The 23,492-nt window shown below is 35.0% G+C and overlaps 1 protein-coding gene across 5 annotated transcripts in view; it reads right to left on the minus strand.

Moving 5' to 3' along the window:
* LOC123557260 (uncharacterized) overlaps nt 1–23,492 on the minus strand; it is a 291,086-nt gene that overhangs the window by 5,314 nt on the left and 262,280 nt on the right. For 4 of the 5 annotated variants that reach the window (XM_053543622.1, XM_053543621.1, XM_053543620.1 and 1 more), the window contains exons 2-7: nt 13,422–13,617; nt 10,731–10,907; nt 4,932–4,962; nt 4,442–4,593; nt 3,721–3,750; nt 365–508 (exon numbers count right to left, since the gene is read on the minus strand). In XM_053543622.1, coding sequence (XP_053399597.1) covers nt 365–508; nt 3,721–3,750; nt 4,442–4,593; nt 4,932–4,962; nt 10,731–10,907; nt 13,422–13,598 — 711 coding nt within the window. In that variant the 5' untranslated portion in view covers nt 13,599–13,617. The remainder of the gene's footprint in view (nt 1–364; nt 509–3,720; nt 3,751–4,441; nt 4,594–4,931; nt 4,963–10,730; nt 10,908–13,421; nt 13,618–23,492) is intronic. The other variant, XM_053543624.1, reaches the window with a different exon arrangement.

The following is a 23,492-nucleotide window of genomic DNA, read 5'->3' on the forward strand; positions in this document are numbered from 1 at the left end:
AATATCTTTTGAGATATTCGGAATTTTGAGATACACATGTTCCTCCCTGGATATTTATCAAAACGTGCTGGATACAACCCAAAACCTTCACATCATTCAGTTAATCACCGGGGTTAGATCTTTTTAACCTTTAGCCTGCTGGTGGCAAGCAGTTCTGCCTTTGCTACCAGTGCAGACCAAGATATCAGCCTGCACAGCCTGAACATCCTTGCAGGCTGATCTTGGTCTGCACTGGTCGCTATTCAGTCTGTAAATTTTCAGTGAACACCCTTCTGAATAGTAAGTGCCCAAACTGAATGATGGACCAGTCCATTTTAGAAACTTAGCAGGGTAAAGATTAAATTATAAAATGCCTTGCACATACCAAAGAGTTGAAAGTAATAGCTTTTTCTGGAGCGACTATTTCAATGTTTTCCTGAGTTTCAACCTGCACTCCTTCCATTCCTTTCACATATGCTTTGTCAAAAGACTCTATCAGTAGGTCTGGGAACTTACTGCTAGATGTCACCTATAATGAAATAAAGAATGCTTGCAAGCTTTTATATGATCATCATACACAAAATAAAACTAGAACACACTTAGGACCCTTAGTCGCTCACCTGACACAACAAATTTGAGAACAAGAGCTGTCACTAATGGTGACAAATGCCCCCGCAGCGCCTTGACCTTTGAACTGGTGACCCCAAAGTCAATAGGGGTCGTGAACTCAATAAGTACTATCAGCAAGTGAAGTTTGAAGGTCATGGGTGCAGTGGTTTGCGAGTAAAGTGCCTTCATGAAAAAAGTTAACATTGGCCCCTGTGACCTTGACCTTTGACCTGGTGACCCCAAAGTCAGTAGGGGTCGTGTACTCAATAAGTACTATCAGCACGTGAAGTCTGAAGGACCTGGGTGCAGTGGTTTCGCGAGTAAAGTGCCTTCATGCAAAAAGTAAACGTTGTGACGAATGAACGAACTAACTAACGAACGAACGGATGGACAGTTGAAAACTAATATGCCTCCCTTTGGGGGCATAAAATCAATGAACAGATGATGTTTCTGATGAAGTTAAGTAAATGTCCAATGTGAGAAATTGTAGCTATTCCTGTCCCCTTTAAAAATGCAGTGGGCTTCATGTACAGGTATATAAATGAGGCACATTATGTTAAGCATGCTACAAATCAAGCTTGGTGAAGCTTCTTCACCTTGTTCATGAGAAGAAGTTGTTAAAATCTCTCCTAGTTCAGCAACCTGACTTTACCAGTAACTATTGTAGCAGAAATATTCGAATACTTAAGCATTGTAATGCATATTTTAAAACATTTTACACTTCACAAGTGAGTTAATACATGTACATTAATACTTTATAAAAAGCAGCTTGGCTAATAATTAAATAATCACAATTAGTGAATTTTTATTTAGATGCGTGTCAAATGTCATGAAAAAAGAAACTGGCAGAATTTTTTTAACAAAACTGAAAAGGGGTGAGTAAAAAATACTTGTCACTTGAAGATATTACGCAAATTTGAAGTAGTCCAATGCTAAGACTGCACTCTAAGCCTAGCTTTAGTGAGAGACTAAGACACAAAACTCCAGCACCTGATTGGTTAATTTTTAGCACTATCTTGAAATTAACCAATGGTAAAGCTGCATTGCCAGAGTGGTCTGCAAACTAAGTTTTTAACCTTGACCCCAACCTAGCTGTCAGATTGGAGACCAAAGCCAGACACAAAACATAAGCACCTGATTGGTTGATTTTGAGCTCTGTCTTTAAATTAACCAATGGCAAGGTTGTATTCCTAAACAGGTCTCTCTACTTAGTGCTCTGAGCCTCGAATAACTTATTTTAGATTTACTTGATTAACTATAATATTATATTTTTGATATGCTCAGGCTTTCCAGCCAGCCATTACAAAAGAGTAGGAGAAAAATAGGAATAAATATGGGGAAAAAAATAGGAGAAAAAGTAGGAAATTTGATGAAAAAATATGGTTTATGTAAGCTACAAACTTTGACAAAAAGAGCTTTTGGGACAAAAAAGGGCTTTTGCACTGGAATCAACGACATTTCACTGTTCACAATTGAATGCACTAAAGACATACCTACTGAATCCAAACTACATTCATAAACCACAGTATATACTTTTTTGAACACTGACAAGAACACTCCGAGGTGTTAATTTACATTCATTTGGGGTAGGTGCGGGATGGGTGTCTTCCACCCCTCGCAAAGAAAATTTTGATTCTGGGGTTCAAAAAATGCATTTTTACTACTTCTGATATGAAAAAGTAGGAGTAAATAGGAGGTTTTATAGAAAAGTAGGAAAAAATAGAGCACTTTCAAAAAAGTAGGCAAAAGCAGGAAAAGTAGGAATACTGGAAAGCTTGTAAAAATAATACAACTCTTTTTCTTTATTACCTTTAAATGAAACAACCAGCCAAAGCAGAGACAGAAAAAGACTTATAATAATTAAAATACTTTCAGCAAGAATGAAAATAAAACTAAAAGCATAAATGAAAGCAGTAAAAGAGTTAACACCATATAAGAGGGCCATGATGGCCATAGATCGTTCACCTGAGTTTCAGAGCTTTAACAGGCTACACAGTGTGGAACTTTGGAAGAGGACCATAATTTAATTAATATGCCCCAAATGTCAGAAGTTCCAGAGGCAGTAAAAAAGTTAATTGCATAAATTAATGTGACAGATGACAAACAGTTCAAACACAATATGCTTCTTAGGTCTTTAAAATTGGGTGGACGATCTGTCAAGCAGTTCATGAGAAGAAGTATTTCTATTTTAACTCTAATGGCCCCTAAAAGGGGCCATGCATCCAAATCTGAACAAATTTGGGACAGGACTTTACAATGATGCTACAGACTAAGTTTGTTAAAATTCACTGAGTGATGAGTGAGAAGAAGTCAGTTAAAGGTATTTCTATTTTTAGCTCTAGTTGTCCCTACTAGGGGCCAAGCTCCCCCATTTCAACAAGTTTGGGAGGGGGCCTTGTAATGAGGCTACAGATTCAAAGTTCAATCAAGTTTGATAAAGTCCGTCAATGGTGCATGAGTAGAAGTTATTTAAAGGTATTTCTATTTTTAGCTAAGTGCCCCCATTTTAACAAATTTTTGAGAGGATCATAAAATGATGCTTAATATCAAGTCTGATGAAGATGCATTCAGTGCTTCATAAGAAGAGGTTGTTTAAAGGTATTTCTACTTTTAGCTCTAGTAGTCCCTAAAAGGACCCTGGTACCCCCATTTCAACAATTTTAGGAGAGGACCTTTCAAAAATGCAATAGACAAAGTTTGATGAAGATCCATAAAGCAGTTGAGAAGAAGTCGTATTTTAAACAATGTATTTCTATTTTTGGCTCTAGTGGCCCCTCAAAGGGGCCAGGTGACGGATTTGAACAATCTTGGGATAGGACCCTATAATGATGCTATAGACCAAGTCTGATGAAGATCCATTCACCTGTTCATGAGAAGAAGTCATTTACAAGTTTCTCTATTTTTAGCCCTGGTGGCCCCTAAATGGGGTCAGGCTAAAACATTTAAACAATCTTCATAGAGGACCATGCAAGAATACTACTGACCAAGTTTGCTGCAATTCTGATCAGTAGTTTCAGAGGTGATGTCAGATGAAAGACGACAGACCGTGAATGATCACAATAGCTCAACCAGCGCATTTTGTATTCAGTTGAGCTAGGTAAAACTGCACACCATTCTACAAGTGGTAAGTACCTGTAAGTCCTCAGAATATAAACACTGTATCTGTAACACAGAAATAAACTCTTTATTGAATCTAAAGTGGTTTTTATCATTATTACTATTATTATTCCAAATTTATACAGCACCCATTTAATGATAAACATTTTCAAAGGCACTTTACACATAATTATGTACACAGACAAATGCAGCAATCAAGGGGTACAAAAACTATCCTTCAACAGTACAGATACAGTGACCTGGCCAAAGAGATAGTCAGAAAAACGTTAACCCTGAACAGAGAGAGAACTTTTTTATATACAGGCACATCCAGCCAACCAGGTTCTTTAAAGTACCCAGTGTTGAGCATTGATGTAAACAAAGCCCTGTTCCCTAAGAAGAACTACTACTGACCTCTTAGTTCCACTTTTTAAATTACCAAGTCATAGCATTACTTTTCAGTGAATTATTGAAACATATACAGTGAGATATATCTGAATATTTCACTACGAAAAATGTCAGGAAAGAAGAGTTTCTGAAAAAGCAGCATACTTTCGAAGAACATTTCCTTTCGTGACATACTGGCAAAATAGGACCTCTGCACTATTTTAATACAGCTGACAGATTTGGAAGAATTGTTTTTGACAGTCAGAATAAAAGGTGACCACCCAAATGAAATATGTATACCATATATGAATGCCCATCCTAACTAAGAAGCATCCATGTCTACTAAGTAATAAAAGAAATAATGACTTACTGATCCTACATCTATAGCTGGTGCACGAAGATTTTTAACCTGGTATAGGTCAAGGTTCAGAGGTGAACCCGTAGCAAACAGTGGTTTCCCATCCTCGGTCTTCAATTCAAACTTGTCACTTGTAAGGTAAGTTTTATTTCCATCTATAGTCACTGGAAGAAATGATTAACCCCTTGGAATAATATTTGGGTACTGCCCAAATTGAATGATGGACCAGTCCATTTTAGAAATTTAGCAGGATAAAGGTTAAAAGCAGAAACAGTGACAAAATAAAACATAATGGTAACAAATTACTTCAAAATTTATGTATATCTATGTGTGAGGTTAAAAAATTGAATTTAAAAACCAGTCTCAAACTTCAAACATCTGACTGTTTTTAAATCAGCCAATGGCAAGCTAGCATTTTGAGACTGGTCTATAACCCTGAAGGAGAGCAGACAACTTTTTATCTACACTTGTAATAACAGTTTAACCATAATATTTTACTCACATTTAGCACCATCTGGAAGTCCAACTACAACCTGAAAATAACAAGAGGACCATGATGGTCCTGAATCGCTCACCTCTTCCCACATGACCCAGTTTTGAGTATGACGTCGTTTTTTCTATTATTTGACATAGTGACCTAGTTTTTGAGCTCATGTGACCCAGTTTTGAACTTGACCTAGATATTATCAAGATAAAAATTCTGATCAATTTTCATGAAGATCCATTGAAAAATATGGTCTCTAGAGAGGTCACAAGGTTTTTCTATTTGACCTATTGACCTAGTTTTCGAAGGTACGTGACCCTGTTTTGAACTTTACCTAGATATCATCAAGGTGAACATTCTCACTAATTTTCATGAAGATCTCATGAAAAATATGGCCTCTAGAGATGTCACAAGGTTTTTCTATTTTTATACTTACTGGTTTAGTTTTTGACTGCACGTGACCCAGTTTCGAAACTGACCTAGATATCATCAAGGTGAACATTCAGATCAATTTTCATGAAGATCCATTGAAAAATATGGCCTCTAGAGAGGTCAAAAGATTTTAATAATTTTAGACCTACTGACCTAGTTTTTGACCGCAGTTGACCCAGTTTAGAACCTGACCTAAATATCATCAAGATGAATATTCTGACCAACTTTCATACAGACCCCATGAAAAGTATGGCCTCTAGAGAGGTCACAAGGTTTTTTTATTATTTGACCTACTGACCTAGTTTTTTAAGGCATGTGACCCAGTTTCAAACTTGACCTAGATATCATCAAGATGAACATTCTGACCAATTTTTATGGAGATCCATTCACAAGTATGGCCTCTAGAGAGGTCACATGGTTTTTCTATTTTTAGACCTACTGACCTAGTTTTTGACCGCACATGACCTTGTTTCAAACTTGACCTAGATATCATCAAGATGAACATTCAGACCAATTTTCATACAGATCCCATGAAAAATATGGCCTTTAGAGAGGTCACAAGGTTTTTCTATTATTTGACCTACTGACATAGTTTTTGATGGCACATGACCCACTTTCGAACTTGTCCTAGATATCATCAAGATGAACATTCAGACCAACTTTCATACAGATCCCATTAAAAATATGGCCCCTAGAGAGGTCACAAGGTTTTTCTATTATTTGACCTACTGACCTAGTTTTTGACCGCACATGACCCTGTTTCAAACTTGACCTAGATATCATCAAGATGAACATTCAGACCAATTTTCATACAGATCCCATGAAAAATATGGCCTTTAGAGAGGTCACAAGGTTTTTCTATTATTTGACCTACTGACATAGTTTTTGATGGCACGTGACCCACTTTCGAAATTGTCCTAGATATCATCAAGATGAACATTCAGACCAACTTTCATACAGATCCCATTAAAAATATGGCCTCTAGAGAGGTCACAAGGTTTTTCTATTATTTGACCTACTGACCTAGTTTTTGACCGCACATGACCCTGTTTCGAACTTGACCTAGATATCATCAAGATGAACATTCAGACCAACTTTCATACAGATCCCATGAAAAATATGGCCTCTAGTGAGGTCACAAGGTTTTTCTATTATTTGACCTACTGACCTAGTTTTTGAAGGCACGTGACCCAGTTTCAAACTTGACCTAGATATCATCAAGATGAACATTCAGACCAACTTTCATACAGATCCCATGAAAAATATGGCCTCTAGAGAGGTCACAAGGTTTTTCTATTAACTGACCTACTGACCTAGTTTTTGATGGCACGTGACCCATTTTCGAACTTGACCTAGATATCAAGGTGAACATTCTGACCAATTTTCATGAAGATCTCATGATATATATGGCCTCTAGAGAGGTCACAAGGTTTTTCTATTTTTAGACCTACTGACCTAGTTTTTGACCGCACGTGACCCAGTTTCGAACTTGACCTAGATATCATCAAGATGAACATTCAGACCAACTTTCATACAGATCCCATGAAAAAATATGGCCTTTAGAGAGGTCACAAGGTTTTTCTATTATTAGACCTACCAGGGCTTTTTCAGGGGGTTTTGGGAAAAAGTGAGTTTTTAATTAATATATATTAGTTTAAATCTTCAGTTTCAAATTTTACTGGTAGACAGTATCCCCTTGTGAAATTTTGATTTTTTTTTCAGGATTGTGTTCCAATATTGCCTAAAAATGCAGTAACTCTTTATTTGTCATGCTATAATTTTTGTTTAGTTTGTTTTCACTAAAGTTATAACTGAAGTTATCCAAAAAGTAGAATGGCAAAGTGCTTGTATTTTCGAGTGTAAAAACTAGGTCGCGAAAATATGTGACAATTGATTTTAATGATATAAGAACTACCTGTCAACATGTTTTGGGTACTTTATTCAATTAATATTTGTGTTTTTATGTATTTTGAGAGGTTTTTGCATGCAAATCTTGCATTTCTTCAGCAAAATCTTGTAATTATTTTTTGCCGAGCTTGCAGACGGTCGTGTTACTAAAAACAGAAACGAGTTGGTTTTTCCAACATTTTGTTTAATTTACTTGGCAAACAAAACTAATTGTGCAAGAATTATTATTAAAAAACAGAAAGTAACTGATTTCAGTTGGGAAATTTTTCATTCGATTGGGAATTTTTTGCTCCAGATTGGGAAAAATAGAGCATATTTGGCATTGGGAATGGGGCCGAATATCGGCCCCGTGAGATAGGGTGAAAAAGCCCTGCCTACTGACCTACTTTTTAAAGGCACGTGACCCAGTTTCGAACTTGACCTAGATATCATCAAGGTGAACATTCTGACCAATTTTCATGAAGATCTTTTGAAATATATGGCCTCTAGAGAGGTCACAAGGTTTTTCTATATTTAGACCTACTGACCTAGTTTTTGATGGCATGTGACCCAGTTTCGAACTTGACCTAGAGATCACCAAGGTGAACACTCTGACCAATTTTCATGAAGATCTTGTGAAATATATGGCCTCTAGAGAGGTCACAAGGTTTTTGTATTTTTAGACCTACTGACCTAGTTTTTGATGGCACGTGACCCAGTTTCGAACTTGACCTAGATATCATCAAGGTGAACATTCTGACCAACTTTCATAAAGACCCCATGAAAAATGTGACCTCTAGAGTGGTCACAAGCAAAAGTTTACAGAGGCACGGACGGACGACGGACACCGCGCGATCACAAAAGCTCACCTTGTCACTTTATGACAGGTGAGCTAAAAATATACAAAACAACAGTAAGCTTACTGTTCCTGCAAATTCACTAATACAGTTGAAAAGTGACATCTCAAACTTGCTTATCTCATAATTCCAGCCATCTCAAAGACATTTTCAAGTCCCGTCCCAAAAACACACGCAAAAATGTAATTTTTAAGTTGAATTTAGCTTATCTAGAAGTAAAATGCTCGATCTCTTAGAATTCACGATACTGAGATTCAACTGTATTCTGAGTATGAACTTCACATATTTTTGATGATATGTCATTTAATTGTAAGGCAAGTATCAAGACTACTGCAACACAACTTACAATGAAAAAAGGGTTGTTGTGATACTATTGATATTGCAGTTGACTATCCTGATACGTTTGCAACAGATGAAGGAATCTCTAAATAACGAAGATAACATGTATGTCCTCTGATCATAACTCCCCTCAAACTTTTGGTCAAACATTTTACACTAATCTGTCCAACATTAGTTGGAAAGAACTAGGGGAATGGTGTTCGCCTATCAAAGTTAGAATTAATTTATATCAACTTTTAGATTACTACAAGTAGGAAAACTGACAAAAAAAATTATTTACGCAAAACTATACTTTCAAATTGGTATATACAACTGAAAAACTTGGAAGTTAACAGAACTAAGCGCAAAAGTGATTGGATCAACAATTTGTAACTTTCACCTGATGTTCATCAGAAAAAGATGTTCCTTATGGGTAGTTCTGCATTTTTGGATCAATTTGTTCTACAATGTAGAATTTGACTAAACCCTGATTTTTCAGAACTTTACAATATTATACTTAGAAAATTCGGCAAATAAAACTGAAAGGGGTTGTATGCTTGATTCTTTGTGAGACCGATCTGAGAAATCTGGACCTTACTCACGTTATCATTATGGGAGTGTATGGGAGTGTATGGGAAAATCACAAATCAATGACATTTTCACCAACAGAATTTTTTCTACCTTGTAGATTTTTATGAAACTTCACACAGTCATAAATAATCCTATCACCTATAATATGGTGAAATAAAATGTTTAAGTGCTTGGTTTTTTTTAGATATTTGCCCATGATTAAAGCACATGTACATTTCAAGATACTTAGTAATTCTAACACAATGTTTCAAAGTTTTCAACATGTCACAATTTTTGACATCATATTTTATCTTTAGAAAGATAGTAACACTGTCATTTTTATTAATTTACTCGCAGGTTTACATTAATTCATAAAATGAGTTTCATTTCTGTACGTATGCTGAGTCCGGGCTTGATAAATGATGCTACCCCATTAGCCTGTTCCCCTATATTCTCGCGGTACTAGTGACACTAAATACAGTAAGCAAGCAAATAAAAACATATCAGTTATTATTGTTTAATAACTAATTTAAAATAATTCATTATCTATCAAAACATACAAGTTTTGACATAAAATATAATTAAAATACTCCCGACAATCACGTGTCAACATGTACACTTTCTACCATTTTGATTTTGTATGTCCTTGGTATTTTCGCGTTAAAGATGTTGTTGTTGTAGTTGCAGAATTATTGTTAGGTTACATACCATGATATTTGTTTATTTCCAGTACACTAAGGAATTCTGTGTCTGTTTGTAAAAATAACAGTTTAATTATAACAATATTGGTAAAATTATGTGAAATGTTCCACACCTGGTACTTAACAATTTATTCATTTTGACAGCGTGTACACCTGAAAGAACTGTCCCTTCTCAGAACCCTGACCTTTGAACCTTTGTATGTGACCAATAAAATTAGTCTGTTTCGGAAATTATGGTACCAAGGCGGGAATTAAATGGAAGCCGGGCATTGTGGGATCGTTGTTCATCTGAATCGGGCCTATTTATAACAGACGACATCAACAAAACATTGGCGAAAACGATGTTAACAAGTGAAAAATATAGGATTTGGGTTTAATTGGATAGAAATTTAAGTATTTCAACTATTTTGAAAGTTAACTCACCAAAATGCTATGCATTCTGGATAAATTGATTAAAATTTGAACTTAAAACGAAAGTAGGTTGTTTGTAAACAATGTAAAGATGGCGCTGCAGTGCAAAACGGAAATAACGCGAAATTACCAATGACGCGAGAATACCGCGGATGACTATACTTCCTGTTTAAAACACATGCAGAACTACGGTAAGAAATTGTGGATGACGGACAGACAACTGACATCCAGCAATCCTAAAAGCTCACCATGAGCACTTTGTGCTCTAGGGAGCTAATAACAGTGATTAACTAAGAGCTTCTATAGAAGGTGGAGCACTAATAAACCAGTGTCATCATTTTCATTCTTTAGTACAATTTATGTATGTATATTATACTCAAAGAGTATAAATATTACTCAGAGAGTATAAATCCCGCACGATAACTCAAACAATAACATGTTTGATAATTATGATTTTTCTTCATTAAAACGTTTCAATACAGAAAATATTTTTGAACAACATTACAGTATGCACTTAACTTCTATCAGTGACAACCTTTTTGAGTTAAACGATGCATGAGAACCATAACAGTCAAACGATAATATAAACATGCTGTCGTTTAAATTATCATGCGGGAATAGTATTACTAGTAAGTAAATACCTCATGTCCAGATATAGTAATATCTTTTCCACTTCTACCAACAAGCTGGTCATGCAACGTAAGATTTTCTACTGCAACATCCGATAAAACTCTCAAATACTTTCCTCCAGGGAAGAATTCCAAAGACAACATTCCCTCATGTGTAACTGACAGAAAATATATAAGTCCTGCAGTAACCTGTCAAAAAATGCAAAATTTCCGATCAATATAAAATATGCTGTAGTATAATCACTATTCATAAGAACTTTATTTTCGCTAACATATGAAAATTTAATTTACCACAGGCAAATTTCAACAGGTCAGATTTCAACAATGTAACATAATTCAACATTTTGCAGAATTTGTGCAAAAGCGTATGTACAGAGAATCTAACTCAGAAAATGCCCCAACTGTTAAAATAAGAGTTGTCGGAGGACAGCGACGCTCGACTATTCAACAGCCTTGTCAGTTAAATGAAAATAAATGTTGCAAAGAGGAATAATTTTGTAAAATTGCAAAACAGGGTTATGGAACCTGTAAAATGCATATCAGTTCATGACAGTGGACAATTGTGTGAAGTTTCAATCCATTCCCATTAGTGGGTACTGAGATACCAGCTTACATACAAAAACTTCATCAAAAACTGCTAAGTCAAAAAAGGGACATAATTTTGTAAAAATGCAAAGAAGAGTTATGTAACATGTGCATTACATGTCAGATCATGACAGTGAACAAGTGTGTGATGTTTCAATCCATTCCCATTAGTGGGTACTGAGAATTACCAGCTTACATATAAAACCTTAACCAAAAATTTCTAAGTCGAAAAAGGGGCATAATTTTGTAAAAAAGCAAAATAGAGTTATGGAACCTGTGCAATGTAAGTCAGTTTATCACAGTAAATAAGTGTGTTAAGTTTCAATCCATTCCCAAAAGTGGTTACTGAGATACCAGCTTACATACAAAAACTTAACCAAATCGGGACGTGGACGCGCACGCCGACACATTCATGAGCGAGTCCAATAGCTCTACCTATTCTTTGAATAGTCGAGCTAAAAAAAAACAACAGGTGAACTACATCATGTCTGACCTCGTAAGCAATGTCCAATAAAGCATGAAAATCTTGGTTAAACCTACATGAATGATTACCCAAGCTGTAGACACTTATTGCAAAATTGTGTATAAAAATATGTATCAAACTGTATTTTAACCACTATCATGCTGGTCACAGTTGGCTCTGCCTTTGCAACCAGTGTAGATCATGATCAGCCTGCACATACGTGCAGTCTGATCAAGATCTGCACTGTTCGCCATTCATTATCTTTTCAGTGTGCACCCCTTTTAACAGTGAATGGTACTGTCTAAATTTAAAGATGGACAAGTTCATTATAGAAATTTAGCAGGGTAAGGGTTAATTTCTAAAAATTCATTTAGAATTAACCCTTCATCATAAAATGTCTTTCAAAAATTATTCTAGTAATTTCACATTGTATGACTGACGGCAAAATATTTAGTGATGGAGGGCTCACTAAGTTTGGATCACAATACATGAAGATTAGCAAGCTCCTCACAGCAGTTACCTCCCCTTGTGTTCATTATATTTATGTACTGTAAGGGGAAGTAATTGCTGCGGGGAGTTTGGAAGATTAGTAGAATGTGTGGCCTCCTGTGACAGCAAAGTTTCTTTTCAATGATCTGTCCTACTGACCTAGTTTTTGACTTCAGATATTGTGCATTTTAATGGACCTGGCTGGGGCGGGGTTTCGCAAAGGTCCACTGCATTATTGTGCAGGATATGTAGTATATTTGTAACCACTGTGTTACAGTAGCTCTAACCTATTTTGCTCGTTTTTTGAGATTACCATTATTTGCATAAGCCAGAGATTAACTCTGCCCCGCCAGCACAAATAAAACGCACTATGACCATGTTTCAATACAGTTTTTCACAAATTAATACAAACATTTTGACAAAGTTTCATGAAGATCAAGTAGAAAATGTGGTCTCTCAAGAGTGTTAACAAGGTTTTTCTATTATTTGGCATAGCGATCTAGTTTTCTTCCCTAGATAACAAATCAAACTTGTCTGAACTTGTCTACCATTTTACTCAGACAAACACACTGAACAAGTTTAATTACAATTTGGCCAAAATTATGACCTCTAGAGTATTACAGTCAAATTGTTGATGATGCTACAGAAAAAGTCACTTTACACTAAGCACATCGATCACACAGTAAAAAAGAAGAAATTTAACTTTTTCAAAAACACACAATAATACATTTACCACTAAAAATAATTATGTACAAACTGGCACTGCTACTCATTTTGAAAATTTTAATATTGTGATGTACAGGTGAAGGCATCCATACATACATCAGAATCTGATTCTAAACCTTACCCTGCTAAATTTCTATAATGAACTTGTCCATCCTTCAATTTTGGACAGTACCATTGACTGTTAAAAGGGATGCTTACCAAAAAGATACTGACTGAATGAACAGATGTGCAGGCTGATCAATGTCTACACTGGTCACAGGCAGAATCAATCGTGTCTAGCATTAAAAGTGCTAAAGTAGAAATTTTTACCTGTGTCAAGAATTCAACCTTGTCACTGTTCAATTTCTAGACTGAGCTCAGAATCAACCAATCAGAAGTCTTAGATTTGAGACTGATCTAAAAGCTTTATGACTTCAGACCCTGTTGTTGTAGATACCTACCAGTGCATTCAAAACTGCAACTAGAAGTAATATAATAATGAGAGTGCACAGACAACAGCTACGTCCACCTCGCACACCACTGTGTTCTAGATTATCATCCTCCATTGACACGTACCCAGAATGCTGTGGGTCACTGCCCCTGTTTGAGCGCCTGCGAAAGGTCGGCGACTCAGACATTACGCCAGTCTCATGAAACCTAGAATGGAGTAGCATTATCAGAAATTTTCAGATACCGTGAAATCACTAATATTCTTGGCGGGCTAATTTTCAAAGGTTCCTTGGCTGAGTTATTCCACAAAATTAAATCCCAACTAACAAGTACTGTAAAAGGCAGAAATCTTCACGAGGGTTTAATTTTCGCTATATTATCGAGGCCCTACATCTCCCGAAAATTAATCATCACGTAAATATTCACCATTGTGTAATTAGGAAATAATTTATAGCAAAACAGTGCTTTATCACTATCTATACACGATGGGCGATTATACTTCGGGCACAGCCCGTGTGAAATTATTTTGGACGACGTATAACCGCCTGAGTGTATAAATAGTGATAAAACACTGTTTTGCTATAAATTATTTCGATTCTAATATGTTCTTTATTGTAAAATTTATATCAAATATGATGGAACTGTTTCTTCGCGCAAGCATGGCGCCAATAGTAGGTATTTGTTAAAACACGCCAGGACCGGAAACGGTAATACGTCTTGCGGCAGAATTCATTTCGAGCGAAAATTATTGCAAATTATTCAACAAAGCGAATAATAATTCAGTATGATTGTGTATAAATTCATTAAAACATTTTTGCAATATGACATTTCATTTAAAACATGTTATTAAGTAAAATATTTCATGAAATTTGAAAGCGCTATTTCTTGATGCGTACATGGCGCTAAATATCACGTTGACGTGACGTCAACATAACACGTGATGATTAAAGCATTGTTAGCCATATTAGAATTCAAATTCAAGTATGATCATACTACTTTTACAATTTCGCGAATATTAAACCTGGCGAACATACTCAAAATATCAAATGCACAAAATTTTGAACCAGCAAAAATATGTGCTTTTACAGTAAAATTCCCATTCATTTTACATGCAAAACTTGAAATCCACAAATTCATATCTCCACACCATGAAATTTCATGCCCATGAAATTAAATGATTTCATAGTATAAGTGCTTTGTACAGGTGAAATAGGAAGTTAAAATTTTAAATGATAGTAAGGAAAGCGGGTGAAAATACAACCATGCCAAGATTATGTGATGGAATGTAGTTCAAAGATTTATGTTATAAATTAATTTAAATATTACTTAAAAATGAGAATCAACACAATAATAACATAGTTATCTCCCTTTAATTAACAAAGAACTGTCTATCCCCTTCCGTATCTTAGTAACAGTTAGGCACACCTGGGACAACTTTTTTTTCTTGGCAAACGCTTATTTCCCCTTATAATAGTTAGCAAGGGGGTTATTAAGTCTCTATATAACTCACCTGACCTAGTTCTTGACATGTATATTAATAAGTTTTTTCGTACATATTACATTAATATTATTGTAAGTATTGTATTAAATATTTTTATTTTCATTTAATAATATAATCATTATAGTTTTGTGTTCCTAAATTTGCTTGGTCAGTGGGTTATTATATTGAATACTGATAATGCATGATTGTTGGGTTCTTTTATAATTTGGTACTTGTATACTAAACTATGCTCTAAAATTGTTCAAATTTTAGTATTCAATATTGATCACATTAGTTTTAACTAATTTTACAAAAGAATAATTATCAGTAACATATACTGTTAATTAACAAAACCAGAATATTTTTATCATAGCTTTTTTTCAGCAGACTTTTTTTTTTATATTACTGAATAAAAAAGATTATTATATATCATATTTATCAGGAAAAAACAACGTAACAATCTTGGGTATCCATGTTTTTTTCTTAGAATAGATATTTTAAATCTGATGTTGTTCACTGAAAAATTAGCCATGGGCCATAACTCTACCTATCAGCTGGCATTGTTTCCATTGTTAGGTGTTTGATTAAAAAAAAAACATTCTTAAGACACATTTCTAATAATAGATGCTTAAAGATGGATCGTAATACAGTAAATACACATAAGGCAGTTTCAGTACAATTTATTTCTCTTTTACATAAAATATAAGCACATGACTTAGTTAGCTGTCTGAAATGGAGGTTTTTAAAATCATGACCAACTTACCGGATAAAAAAATGGTCTTATCAGTTAACCTGTTACAATTCCAACCAAACCCATACTGTGAGCACAACCCAGTCTCATGAGTAATATATGTGGTTTATATTTTAATTTCTTTTTAATTTAATTCTAACTCTGACTAAAACTGCAAATTTTGAAAGCTATGCCATGGAATGATTTTAAAGAAAAACATGCTTGGCAAGATCAGTGTTCCTGGCATTTAAAGTTGGGTGTGAAAAAAGACTTTTTCTTGCACTTTTGCACCCCCTCACTAAGAGATATATAACAGAACAAAAGTTTATTCAGTAATTTGTACATATAGTACCTCATTACATAATAATGTACTCATTTTTTGACACAATAATAATTTCCGAAAAGTCTAATTAAAAAAAATTAAAAAAAAAAAAAAATTCCGACCTACCTACCCTAATTTTTTTGAGCATGTTACCGGAAACAAAGATTTTTTTTAGGCCTTATGGCCATTTTCAAATGAAATTTGTAATATATACTTTTACCATTTCCACTGATAATTCATTTCATATATACTAATACTATCATACTATGCTCTAAAATTGTTCATATTTCGATAGACAAAAGTGATAATCTTAAACTAAATTAATGTTACATGTACTATATAAACGAACCCCATGACCTATATATCTAAATGTAAAATTCAAAGGCATTGACACTGGTCTATTTTAAAGAACACAGTTTCAGCTTTTTATCTGTATTTCAACACTATCCATGAGAATAAGTTTACAAATTTTGCAAGCACAATGATTTTTTCCTAAAAAAGTCTGATGAGGAGCACTGCTGTAAGTATTTTAAGCTTTGATATATGTTTAAAAAAAATGCAGATAGAACAAACATATTACTTACAGGCCCGGATCCAGAAATATTTGACTGGTGGGGGGGGGGGGGGGTGCACCAGTCTAGAATGGAGACATCACCGCCAAGAGTGGGTAGGTCTCTGCCCATGGTAGGGGGGTCAAGGGGGTCTACCCCTGGAAATGTTTGAAATACAGGACTGGTGTGAAATGGTGGCCTTATTTTAGGGAGGTCAGGGGGCTCTCCCCCCTGGAAATTTTCGAAATACAGGCATGAAAATCAAATTGTGGCCTCTGATGCATTTTTAGGTCTAAATTTTGAGGTAATGGAGGGGTTACTCCCCTCTTAGTTTATATTAATTTATTTTATGTAGATTGTGAAGCAAGTTCTATAACTTATATTAATTACTCTTGACACCTCATTCCAAATGGAATCCATTGCAACAAGTGTATAAGAGAAGAGAAGCCAGGTTCCCAGCAAGGGAGCTACTAGTCAAAGCCAAATGGGTGGGGGCATAAACCCCCTTGGCCTGAACCTGGATCCGGGCCTGACTTACTTTAGAAATCAAATGCCTTGAAGATTTATTATCATTAAACAAGAAAGATAGATTTATCTAATATTTTTCTAGGAAATTTCGATAAAATGCAAAATATAAGATATTCTAAACATCTCTGTTGTCATGGTTACTTTAAACGTTGAGATAAATATAGTGTACCATTCAAAGTGTTTGATATTCTGCTAATAAATTACTCCAATATTCCATTTTGTTAATATTATAAAAAAAACAGCACTGCAGCTGATTGAAAAACCTGTTATCACATGTAGTTAGTGTTACGCTTTACCTTGGAAACACTACCCCCGCGACATACACAATTTATGCTTACATTAGAAAGCTAATGCCCATACTGACAAAACTATCAATTACACAGTGAAACCGAAATACACTGAAATCCATATTTTCCTTCTATCAATATAAAACACCTTTGGGCGATCATTAGCCTTACTCATTGGGCTTATTGGGATGAGTTATTTTATGATCTGGTATTTTATATTTGTGATCCCTCTAACCTTAAATTACCCGTATCTGCATTTTACTGTTAGGAAAACGAAGACCTTAAAAAATCCAAATAAGTCATAATATACTGGTCAGACTATCTATCTTCCATTCAGTCAAACTGACATACAGAGAGAAAAGAATAAAAGCATAAAAGAATGAGTATATACAGATTGTATTAAATATAACTTAAAAACAGAGCAGGTTTCTAGGGGGACACATGTTCAACCTGGCAGACTGCCTGGCTGAACTGATTTGCTCCAAGAGAGACAATATTCTCAGGGAGTGAGTTCCAATGGACAATAGTGCAAAGGAAAAATGAATACTTATAAAAGTCAGAGCTTGTTTGGATTTGTCTATAGGCCATACTGGTACTGATGATAAACCCGGACAGATGATAAAGTCGACCACCTTGGAAATATTCGATTGCAATCGGTTATTTATAAAACTGAACACACCATCTAATAGTTTCCACTTACAACACCAACTGGTGTAAACAAAAACAAAATTAGTAAATATTCTGTATAAATAAATGACTTACATAAATTTGTATAAAAAATATTTATCCAAAATTACTGGGGAAGAGGGTTTTTTTGCGCATGCTCACTGTCGAAACATGTAGGCCTGACATTTGGTAACTTTTCATTACTTGATCAGGAATGACTGTTGCAGCTTTTTGGGGAAAGTTTCAATATAATAATACCAAGAAAATTTTGTAAATGACAAAGTGTTCGAATTTATCATCAGTCAACATTCATACAGTCCCTTTTTTACATACCCCTTTCCGGGCCTCACTTCGTGTGAGTTTGTTTACTAAATATAAATTTGAATTATGTAAAGTTTTCAGCAAAGGTTAAGCTTTATTTTGATACCGACCGTTGATTACAATTTGCAGAAATAAAAAAGGTACAGGTAAAAAAACCTCATTTTCTGTTCGGGTTTATCATCAGTACCAGTAGAGTGGGATAGACAACTTGCCCTTTTATTTGGAATTAGGTAGTGCTCTGGGGGAATAGCAACTAAGTTATGGGTGATGTTATACATCATAACCAGTCGTTGTTCAATACAACCTAGGTCAAGTCGTCTCCAGGTTAGGGTGGTCAACATGTTGGTACACTGGAGGTGTGTCCATAGTTGCGCATTGCCCATCGAGCAGCTGGTCTCTGCACAGATTGTCCGATACCAACACTGGTATGTGGTTACTTACTTTTTTAATAAATTAAACATTAATATTCATGTAGAAACTTCATATGGGTTGAATTTAATCCATAATTTTAAATAAAACACTTAAATCTTCGAAAATATGATGTGACAGGTGCGAGGAGATATCTACCCCGACACCATCTACATCCTTAAGCTGGGCCAACATGCGAAAGTTCATACATAGGCCACAGGAGCCTGCAATTCTATCTATAATGCTCCAAAAATGGCTAAATATAAAAATGACCCCTCCTATATTAGGCCGGTCATATTACCACATATTATGTCAAAAGGTTAAACAAATTCCAACATGGAATGTTTTTATTGTTTTATAATCTTTAAACATTAGAGCATTTTAGAAAGAAAGTCCTCAAAAAAATTCCCATTGGAAAATCTTAAAAATTGAGATTATGAAGGGCACCCTCTTTGCAATTCAATGATTCAGACGAATCAAGAGGTTCAATCATTAGGCAAAATACATTAGTTTAAAACTATACGTTGGTTTATTTCTCCGATCAGAGGCATTGATTATATGAAATATCACATAAATTAAAGCTGATACTATACTTTGTTGTGACATTTACTAATAAATGCATTAATTTACACTATAGATTTACCCCACCCATCAATTTTATTTTGTTGGATTTAACGCCGTTTTTAAACAGTATTTCAGTTATGTATCGGCAGGCAGTTAACTTAACCAGTGTTCCTGGATTATGTACCTGTACAAACCTGTTATCCGCAAGTAACTACCAACTTCCCCACATGAATTAGAGGTGGAGGATGAATGATTTCAGACACAATGTCTTTTATCAAGTCGTCATGGAGAACATACGGCCCGCCCGAGGATCCAGCTCACGACCCCGCGATCCGTAGATCGGTGCTCTTCCTAATGAGCTAAGCGGGCGGGTCCACCCATCAATAAAACGTGCATGCAATATCTTTAAACTATTTCCTTGAAACTCGCACTAAATGTGATAAATGTTATAATAACAACAGTATATCAAGAAACATTCAGGAAAAGAATCCTAGATCAACAGTGACTGTACTATAGTATATATAGAACAGGTCACTACAGTAAAATGTTAAAAGTGTTTTAAAATCGATACTAAACTACAATTTTCAGCTAACAGCATATGTACACAAAGCTGTAATGCACAAAAATGTGAGAACAAAACTCTGCGATGCGATATACTGTAAACATATGCTCTATTATAAAGTTAGTATGTTCGCAAAACTTTTCATTGCTCTCTCAAGATTATGAAAGTCAGTTAAGTGTTAATGTCATGACATCTACAGCCATCCCAGTAGAACAACCTCTGTGCCAAGGAACAAGTTTATCACCACGTTTGTACCATCCCAAGTCAAGTTGCCTCTGTAGGAGTTAGGCTTTGTATCTTTACTATCGGTGTGCTTGTTGCCTTCGTAATGAATTTTCTGTACCTCAATGTGTTTAATGTTTCATTTGTTTTACCTTTGCACATACATAATTATGAATGATATACTACCAACTGTTTCAATGTCATCATGTTAAGAGTGTTTATTTACAAAGACTCTGACTGGGATCATTTAATAATTTAAGCTATTTGCTCACTTTCAGTGTTTTCAAAATAATGCATGGTTTTCAAAAATGCCTCTTCGGATGATTCTTTTTTGGTCTACCTTTAGTACGTTTTACAGTATTTTGAGGTGTTAGATGTTGAGTCGGAACTTGACATCCTGTTCTGAAATGTGTGCTACATTTTTGATGATATCTTGCACCAACTGCTGTTAGATCATGTACGGATTAGAGTCAACAGAAGACTTCGGTTCCAATTTTTCTTTATTGTTGACTGAAATTTGGAAATCATAATATGCCTTTTTGTCATTTTGTTTGGCATCTGTACCACAGCACAGGCATTTGAAATGAAAAGAAGTCAGATGAATGTGTCCGTTTCGCTACGTTATAGAGGTACCGTTTGCATCTCCCAGTAGATTCGGGTGGCAGTAATTTTTCTACACTCATAGCACACATTTTTCTCAGGTCTAACATACATTTGATCTCCTGCAATGTTATAAAAAGAGTAATAAACATAAAGGTCAACTGATTTGACATTAAGATTAATAGGCGAGTAATATATAATCTATATTTATAAAAGGGTTGACACAAATAGACTCATTATCAGGCACGTGTCCAGGTGGGGGGCCAGGGGGCCCGGGCCCCCCCAGCTGGCTGCCTAGTTACGATTTTTATTACTATGGGCCCCTCAATTAACAAATTTATACACCAGCGCAACTGGCTTGATTTGACAGCAATACACAGGCTAAAGAGCCATAAAACCGTGTCCGGTAGTGGAAATTAGCCCCAGGCATGTCACTGGTAAAGTTTATCTGTGCATGCTTCATTGATCACTTGATCGGTACTTGATTGGGTAGTGGAGAAACTATTATGTTTTTTACTCTTTGGAAGTGTTATAAAATGATCAGAACATTGTTGGTTTTGTTAAGTAAATCTTAAAATGAATCTGAAAATTGAAACATTATGATGGTTGTATTTTGTTTTTACATTAAGGCACATTCCCCAAATTTATTAAATTGATAGATATTTATCCTATCTTTTTATTTTACAACAATTATGAATTTGAAACTACTGTATCAATTTTACTCTTTTGGGTCCAATAACCTTACTTAAAAACTCTCATAGTTTTAAAAGTAGTTTCTCAGTAAATCTCACAAAACGCATCTAAAACTCGTTACTTATGAGGGGTTTTATACATAAAAATATCATTTAATATGTGTTGTGATGTTATAGTTTGTACAGTCAAAGAAGTATAAAATACACATCTATTTATTTCTATAGATCTTTGGTACAGTTAAGAGTTCATTGTCATTTGAAATCTATGATGTAAATAGTAATTGTCATAATACTTCGTTTGTTTTGTTGGAAATCTAAAAACATTTGGCCATTTTGCAAATAGGATACCCTTAATAATTAGACTAGCCACTAGACTGATAATTACGATATTTCTGTGATTTTCTTTTTCTTTTTTATGTTCACAGAGACAAAAGCCAGTCTATTCTAGAGATTTTCTAAGAGGACTGATGTTAAAATTGATATATTGGACATAGTATATAGACTGGCTCAGTTCACTACATGAAATCATAAAAATGTGAAAAAAATTATCATAGTCAAGGAGCTAGTCTTCTTAATAATCATCTTAAAACTTCAACATTTTTTTCAACTGGGTATCATACAGAAAAATAAGTCCATACACTGTGACTGCACAATCATACATACATTGAAAAAGGAAGACTTGATGAAATGATTAAAAAGTAGACTTTTCCTTAAATATATGATACATTCATGCATCCTTAAAGGTGCTTCAGGTAGCAGGAAAATGCATCTATTCATGTGCCATATTAAAAAAAATTCGCAATCGGGAGGGGATACCCCTCCCGAACCCACCCCAGGTTGGGCCCCCCCAGCAAACAAATCCTGCACACGGGCCTGATTATGGTCCCTTTTATAAATCATTCTTTTATGTACAAATATCAAAGATGTTTAGGTTTCAAGGGAGGAGAAACAATGACACATAAGTATCGTGTAATGTTTTGATACAATGATACAGAGAAAAAACAGATGGCGATTTGAAAATACCTTTCTTTCAATACAGATACACTGCACAATTGAATATTGAAATTAAATTGGTAATAAGTAACACGCGATTGCATTCTTCTGCTTCCATTCTTCTCAATGTTTAAATAAATATACAACACTAGATAAGCCAGGAAATAGCCTAAACTACAGAAATGCATGAATATAATATTAGAGTACCTTTATTCCTGGCTGCAGAAATTAACTATCTACACATTTTTTCACCCAATGTTGCTATTTTACGTTCGTCTTTCATGTCGCAAATAACACAATACTTCTCAGCACTGAAAATGGAAAGAATAGTGTTAAACTGTAAGGTGTATCAACAAATTTTCACAAGGAAATTATATGCATTGGTATTAAAGTATTTAAAACAATTTTGTAAAAATCAAATGTTACAAATCCAAATAGAAAGGGTTTTATCTCATGATGAAATCCAGAAAACACGAGAAAAATAGTATAGCAACACTTTGAACAGTAAAAAAACGTGTTTCTTCTAGTAGCACTTATGCCACAGACAGCATAACGCAGTCATAAATTTTGATCTGAATATAACAAAATTGATCCTATAACAATAACATATAGTTTACCGGTCACCGTGGCCCAGTGGTTAAGGCGTCCGCCTCGGGATCAGGAGGTCGAAGGTTCGAGCCCCATGGGGATCGTTCGTACGGGGGATGTTTGTCATGGGACTCGTTCCGAAATGGCCGGTTCGTGAGCCGCGAGCTAGTTAAATGAATGGTTACCGACTTCTATCCGCCTGACGCCTGGCATAGTGGTAGGAGTGAGAGGTAATTGGTACGCACAATAAAGGTGTCTCATAAGCCAAATTGGCTGGCCCTTTCAGTAGGGGTGACACTATAATAAATAATACCTTTACCTTTTTTAACTTTTATAAAATAGTCAGTATACTCGAAAGAAATATACTTCTACTACTTAGATATACAAAATGGATGCATTTAATTTCGTTTCTACAAAATTAATTTTAAACATCTTTTTTTACGACACAAACACGCTTCCGTATATCTATTTTTCATGCATAACCCATGTGCTTGATTTAACTTTACTAGACCTTTTTCAGAATAAGCTATCGTTGACAATTCTAATACCGAGTACCACTAACACTTAC

The sequence above is a fragment of the Mercenaria mercenaria genome, chromosome 5 (genome assembly GCF_021730395.1).
Source record: "Mercenaria mercenaria strain notata chromosome 5, MADL_Memer_1, whole genome shotgun sequence".
NCBI classification, from domain to species: domain Eukaryota; kingdom Metazoa; phylum Mollusca; class Bivalvia; order Venerida; family Veneridae; genus Mercenaria; species Mercenaria mercenaria.